Below are 7283 nucleotides of genomic sequence, written 5' to 3'. Positions count from 1 at the left end.
TTGCTATGGGCACTCCTGCAAAGCCTTCACTAGTCTTGCATGACAGTGGCTATGGTAGTGAGCATCAAATACGTGATCCATTGTGGTTCAATTGTGACTGACTGATCTACAAATAATTAGCAGTTTATTTTATGATGAAAGGTCATTTGTAGATCAGTCAGCAGTCACCTGCAATGTCGAACAAGCCAAGTGAAAATTTGACATGTGTTTAGTTAGGATTCGCTCCTTTAGTAAGTGTAAAGGAGGACTACTATTCAAACAGCATTTTGTTGTTTATTAGAAATGAAAGCAGTGTAAATTGTCAATCCAATGATAAATGTTCATTTTCTCACAACCTGTCACCCAAAGCACAACACTGTATTGACAATCGTCAACCTTGTCAGACAGCACACACAATAATATGCACTGATTAGTGTCTAAATGCCACATTCAAAACAACTGGGAACTTGGAAAGACAACTGGGAACTCCCAACTGGGATATCTTTTTGAACGGTCATACAACTCGGAATTCCAAGTCGGAAACTCTTTCTAGAGCTCCGACTTGAAGATCACTGACGTCATGATTTTACCTCATTCTTTTCAGAGTTCCCAGTTGTCTTGAAAGCACCATAAGTATATTCAGTTAGTGCCATTACAAAAAAAATATCAAAATATTAATAAAAATGTAGACAATGTTTTAATAGTGGTTAGCCATTGTGGCATTGATGGGAACAGCATTCAAAACAAAGGTAGAAATCAACTTCAGTTACATGCAGCATCCTTTTTCAAATCCCTTTACAACAGGATGACATCATAGCATCTCAGAATCCTTTTTTAATGGTAATAAAATGCATCCTTACTTCCGCCCATCCTTGAAGTAATCACAGATCTGTGATAGTATAGATTAAAGCAAATATCCCAATATATTGCTTTTACCTATTAAATAATGCCAGATAAGTGATAAGGGTGCATTTTTAAGTAAATGAACAGGGCAGTTATGTTTTCACTCTGTGGCAGTTGTGTCAAAATATCTCATTGTGCCCATTTGAAATTGGCACCAGGATATGACATCATCAATACACCGCTTGACCACCTATGACCATGTTGTTCCTCTTTTGTCCCCAAACGGAAAGACAGAGGAAGACTAAAGACGAGGCTGGTTGTTTTTCTGCTGGTTGCTTGACATACAGTGCCAATTGTTAACTCAACTCTTATTTTCCATTGAACGTCATGCAGAGAGGAGAAAAAAAGTTATCGCTAATTGGCATCAGAGGGGTCAAATGCAGCGTTCGTAACCAAGTGGGAATTTACCATATAAGACTGGGAAAAATCCATTTGAACGGCCCTCCAACTGGAAATTACTAGTGAGAAACTCGTATATATCATCCTGAGCTCCCACTTCTCCCACATGCTGACCTCTGACGTCACCTATTAAGGAAATGACCTGGATAACAGCCTTTTCGGCAGTTAAATTCAACAACAAAACCTTATTTATAAAAAGCAATCTATTAATATGGTTTTTTAACACTCATTTGTTTACCAGCATGATAGCTTTTAGTTTATGGCTTAGGAAGCTTGTTGGCCATTAGACAAATCAGCCTTTCTCAACAAGTTCAAAGCACGTGAATGCATCCAACTGGTATTTACGACTTCACAACTGGTAAATTCCCACCTCCCACCTGGTTACGAACGCAGCATTATACAGTAGGGTGTTGTCACCGCTGTAGTTAATATGTGTCATCCAGGGCCATCCTATGACAGAGTTGAGGGTGTGGCCTTTGGGCCTGCTGGGTTTAGTATTGCTGATGTGAGTGGAGGCGGATACGCAGTAGGTACACCAAACTTTGTTGGATGTCTGATGACTACAGTGGAATTCTGTGGTGCTTCTGCTTTCTTGATGTGCTCCATTCAGTGACCTCGGTTATTAATCTTTGTGCAACGTCTGGTGGAGGTGGAGATAGAGTGGCTTCTTTGTCAGGAGCTGGAGCTTCTTCCTCTTGAAGTCAGTGGGCTTCTTGTACCTGACATCCGATAGCATAAATAAGTGATTATTTCAAACTGTATATTCAAAGGGCAGACTGACCAACAACAACAAAAAATAACACTCAAATCTGAGATTCTCCAAAGAATTAGTTATCAAATTAGATTTATTTTCATCTTTAAATAAAATAGAGAGTACATTTAAAGGAAGTTAATCTGGAAAATTCAACAATGTGTCACTCACAACTCGATCACAATGGGACCAGGTTTGATCTCATCCATTTCCATGAAGGCAAAACATTTTGTGCTGGTAAACCCCTTCTTGGGTTTATAGTGCTTGAACTCAAAGAAAATAGCTACCCCTGGAACATGAACAAAATTCAGGATTAACAATTGTCCGCCCAATCCCTCTGCAAGGATTTGAACATAAACGGACACTGTAGTAGCTTAATATTACATGATACTAGCTAAATAGAGGCCCCACTACTAATTCAGTAGAAATAGAAAGTTTGACTACCTTTTGGTAGTCTCTCGATATGTCTCTGGATCTCGATGTCTACGCTGAAGTGAATGTATGTGTCCTCCTTTCGGGTAGCCACAGGTGTGTCTTGCACCGGGTTCAAATCAATGCCATTCACATCTGTTGGGAAACAAAACGTTCAGATTCACTTGGGCTGTTCTGCAGGAAAAATATATAAAAAATGTACTGTCAAGCGTCAACTCAACAGAGATAATTCTTTTTACAAAATGTCTAGATTATCACTGTTTCAGACCTTACCATTTCAGATGTGAAGGTAAGCAACTCATCTCAGCATTTTAAACAATATAGCCTACATACAGTACCTTTCACACTAACTGTCATGTAGGGATCAATGCATTGCCCTGCATCTTTCAGCCCAATCTTGTCAATCTTTATCGTGAGCAGCGACATCCCGGGCTCTGAGGGTAACCGTGGCAACAATGTACCTGTTGGAGACATGAAAGCTGTAACTTTCTAAAGAAATACAATAATTGCATAAAACATTACCACTTTCCCAGAACTAATGCAGCTGAAATCAATATAATGTTGGCGTCCGAAATGGAACCCTACTCCCTATATAGTGCACTACTTTTGACTAGGGACCATAGGGGCCGTATTGCACTATATAGGGAATAGGGTGTAATTTGGGACGTAACCAGTGTTTATACTTGCAGATCCTTTTTCAAGTCATTACTGTCAGCATTATTTTACTTATACAATAATAGGCAGCAGAAGAAGTTGTAGACTGACTAACAGGTAAGGCTAAGATGACATACCCATTTTGGTGAACGCTTGTAAAAAAAAGAAGACATTGTAAAGTAGATTCAACAACTAAAGTTATCTAGTAGTAGTAGTAGTATAGATATAGTATAGATATAGATAATAACAAACTGTCTATTAGTAGGCAATCATATTCATGCTACAACAAAACCTATTGACTTAGGGTCCTTTAGTAGGGCTGATAGTTTAGAGATCAAGAGGTCAATTAAGGAACATACCTTCAGGTAATGCTTTACTCCTGAGTGTTTCACTCGCTCATAGAAGCTGTTGTAGTCTTCCAGCTTCCATTCGGGATGGTGGTGTAGTATCTCTGTGCCTTTCCTCCAAATTATCTGAAAGACAAAGTTTGAAGAAATCAAACTTAGCATCTATACAGTACTTCTTAGCTAAACTTTGTGAGTGTTCAGTCAGTCCAAAGATAGACCTACCTCAGCGTAGAGTTGTGGCATGTTTGCAGTGGTATCCTCCAGTGTCTGTGAGTAACTGGCCATGTACTCTGCGGCATCCTGCCATCTATGGTGCAGCAAGACCTCCCTGATGTGTTGGAGGCAGTTCCTTGTGGTCTTGTGAAAGCCAGTCTCACGGGGTGTCTCTGTAATGAAACAGACATAGCTACTGATTAATAAGACTAAAGAGAGCATCTTATGTAAAGATGAAAACGATAATCAGACACTGACATACACTACGTGACCAAAAGTATGTGGACACCTGCTCGTCAAACATCTAATTCCAAAATCATGGGCATTAATATGGAGTTGTACACCCTTTGCTGCTATAACAGCCTCCACTCTTCTGGGAAGGCTTTCCACTAGATGTTGGAACATTGCTGCGGGGACTTGCTTCCATTCAGCCACAAGAGCTTAAGTGAGGTTGGGCGCTGATGTTGGACGATTAGTCCTGGCTGGCAGTCGGCATTCCAATTCATCCCAAAGGTGTTTGATGGGGTTGAGGTCAGGGCTCTGAGCTAGCCAGTCAAGTTCTTCCACATTTCTGTATGGACCTCGCTTTGTGTACGGGGGCATTGTCATGCTGAAACAGGAAAGGGCCTTCCCCAAACTGTTGCCACAAAGTTGGAAGCACAGAATTGTCTAGAATGTCAATGTAAGCTGTAGCGTTAAGATTTCCCTTCACTGGAACTAAGGGTCCTAGCCCAAACCATGAAAAACAGCCCCAGACTATTATTCCTCCACCACCTAACTTTACAGTTGGTGCAATGCATTCTGGCAGGCAGCGTTCTCCTTGCATCCACCAAACCCAGATTCTTCCGTCAGACTGCCAGATGGTGACATATGTGACAACGCGTATCCACTGCTCCAGAGTCCAATGGCGGCGATCTTTACACCACTCCAGTCGACGCTTGGCATTGCGCATGGGGATCTTAGGCTTGTGTGCGGCTGCTCGGCCCGACTAACAGTTATTGTGCTGACATTGCTTTTAGAGGCAGTTTGGAACTCGGTAGTGAGTGTTGCGACCTAGGATTGATGATTTTTACAAGCTATGTGCTTCAGCACTCTGCGGTCCTCTGTGAGCTTGTGTGGCCTACCCCACTTCGCACTTCGCGGCTGCGCCGTTATTGCTCCTAGACGTTTCCACTTCACAACAACAGCACTTTAAGTTAACTGAGGCAGCCCTAGCAGGGCAGAAACTTGACGAACTGACTTGTTGGAAAGGGTGGCATCCTATGACCGTGCCACGTTGAATGTCACTGAGCTCTTCAGTAAGGACATTCTACTGCCAATGTTTGTGTATGGAGATTGCATGGCTGTGTACTCGATTTTATACACCTGTAAGCAACGGGTGTGGCTGAAATAGCCGAATCCAATAATTTGAAGGGGTGTCCACATACTTTTGTGTATACATAGTGTATGTAGCACCAATCGGTAGGCAGGACCTTGAACTAGCTGGTTTAGCTTACTCGAGGGTTCACATATTCGTCTACACACTGTATTTTATCAATTACCTTTAAATATAGGAGGCGCCAGGGGTAGGTTTGGCTTCTTGATTCGTTTTCTGTTGATTGATTCATCATCATCTGAAGACTCATTTTCGCCCAGTTCTTCTCCAGGTACCCTGAGTTCCGACTCCAGATCATCCATGACTCACCATTTGAAGTTCGACCTATTTTCGTAAACAATCATGTGAAAGCCACAATATATATATATATATATACAGTGGGGAGAACAAGTATTTGATACACTGTCGATTTTGCAGGTTTTCCTACGCACAAAGCATGTAGAGGTCTGTAATTTTTATCATAGGTACACTTCAACTGTGAGAGACAGAATCTAAAACAAAAATCCAGAAAATCACATTGTATGATTTTTAAGTAAAATTTGCATTTTATTGCATGACATAAGTATTTGATACATCAGAAAAGGAGAACTTAATATTTGGTACAGAAACCTTTGTTTGCAATTACAGAGATCATACGTTTCCTGTAGGTCTTGACCAGGTTTGCACACTCTGCAGCAGGGATTTTGGCCCACTCCTCCATACAGACCTTCTCCAGATCCTTCAGGTTTCGGGGCTGTCGCTGGGCAATACGGACTTTCAGCTCCCTCCAAAGATTTTCTATTGGGTTCAGGTCTGGAGACTGGCTAGGCCACTGCAGGACCTTGAGATGCTTCTTACGGAGCCACTCCTTAGTTGCCCTGGCTGTGTGTTTCGGGTCGTTGTCATGCTGGAAGACCCAGCCACGACCCATTTTCAATGCTCTTACTGGGGGAAGGAGGTTGTTGGCCAAGATCTCGCGATACATGGCCCCATCCATCCTCCCCTCAATACGGTGCAGTCGTCCTGTCCCCTTTGCAGAAAAGCATCCCCAAAGAATGATGTTTCCACCTCCATGCTTCACGGTTGGGATGGTGTTCTTGGGGTTGTACTCATCCTTCTTCTTCCTCCAAACACGGCGAGTGGAGTTTAGACGAAAAAGCTATATTTTTGTCTCATCAGACCACATGACCTTCTCCCATTCCTCCTCTGGATCATCCAGATGGTCATTGGCAAACTTCAGATGGGCCTGGACATGCGCTGGCTTGAGCAGGGGGACCTTGCGTGCACTGCAGGATTTTAATCCATGACGGCGTAGTGTGTTACTAATGGTTTTCTTTGAGACTGTGGTCCCAGCTCTCTTCAGGTCATTGACCAGGTCCTGCCGTGTAGTTCTGGGCTGATCCCTCACCTTCCTCATGATCATTGATGCCCCACGAGGTGAGATCTTGCATGGAGCCCCAGACCGAGGGTGATTGACCGTCATCTTGAACTTCTTCCATTTTCTAATAATTGTGCCAACAGTTGTTGCCTTCTCACCAAGCTGCTTGCCGATTGTCCTGTAGCCCATCCCAGCCTTGTGCAGGTCTACAATTTTATCCCTGATGTCCTTAAACAGCTCTCTGGTCTTGGCCATTGTGGAGAGGTTGGAGTCTGTTTGATTGAGTGTGTGTACAGGTGTCTTTTATACAGGTAACGAGTTCAAACAGGTGCAGTTAATACAGGTAATGAGTGGAGAACAGGAGGGCTTCTTAAAGAAAAACTAACAGGTCTGTGAGAGCCGGAATTCTTACTGGTTGGTAGGTGATCAAATACTTATGTCATGCAATAAAATGCAAATTAATTTCTTAAAAATCATACAATGTAATTTTCTGGATTTTTGTTTTAGATTCCATCTCTCACAGTTGAAGTGTACCTATGATAAAAATTACAGACCTCTACATGCTTTGTAAGTAGGAAAACCTGCAAAATCGGCAGTGTATCAAATACTTGTTCTCCCCACTGTATTTGTTATATTTTTAGCAAAATATAATGTAGGTAGTTTAGCAAAAAGTGTGAATTTGCTCCAAACCCCATGCATGCTACCAACGCCTCGTCAGCGACACAAAATAAAAGTTTTTCAAAATAAAGGTCGCCCACGTAATAGTAGAAAAGTATAATTAAACTGTATTTATTCATGACAAAAATAATTGTCTAAACATTAACAATGATTAATATTTGTTCCTATTTAAGTGGTATTTGCATTAAATGTGGG

The 7283-nt window shown here is 41.8% G+C and overlaps 1 protein-coding gene across 2 annotated transcripts; it reads right to left on the bottom strand.

Annotated features, from left to right (window-relative positions):
• Window positions 1-253: 253 nt before the first annotated feature.
• On the bottom strand, window positions 254-5415 carry LOC311106353 (axin interactor, dorsalization-associated protein-like). Of its 2 annotated transcripts, XM_084148690.1 has the most exons (7): window positions 5220-5415; window positions 3688-3851; window positions 3478-3591; window positions 2803-2925; window positions 2477-2599; window positions 2204-2321; window positions 254-2000 (listed from the first exon to the last, which is right to left on the bottom strand). In XM_084148690.1, the coding sequence occupies exons 4-7, from the start codon at window positions 2888-2890 to the stop codon at window positions 1904-1906; spliced, it is 426 nt and encodes a 141-aa protein (XP_084004816.1). In that variant the 5' UTR covers window positions 2891-2925; window positions 3478-3591; window positions 3688-3851; window positions 5220-5415; the 3' UTR covers window positions 254-1903. The 2 variants fall into 2 exon arrangements, with proteins under 2 accessions (XP_084004816.1, XP_084004815.1); XM_084148689.1 differs by lacking the exons at window positions 254-2000; window positions 2204-2321; window positions 2477-2599 and having other exon boundaries at window positions 2839-2925.
• Between the last annotated feature and the right edge of the window lie 1868 nt (window positions 5416-7283).

The sequence above is a fragment of the Coregonus lavaretus genome (genome assembly GCF_964263955.1).
Source record: "Coregonus lavaretus genome assembly, chromosome: 31".
NCBI lineage: Eukaryota > Metazoa > Chordata > Actinopteri > Salmoniformes > Salmonidae > Coregonus > Coregonus lavaretus.
The sequence above is the reverse complement of the archived record's forward strand: the minus strand, read 5'-3'. Positions and strand labels throughout refer to the sequence as shown.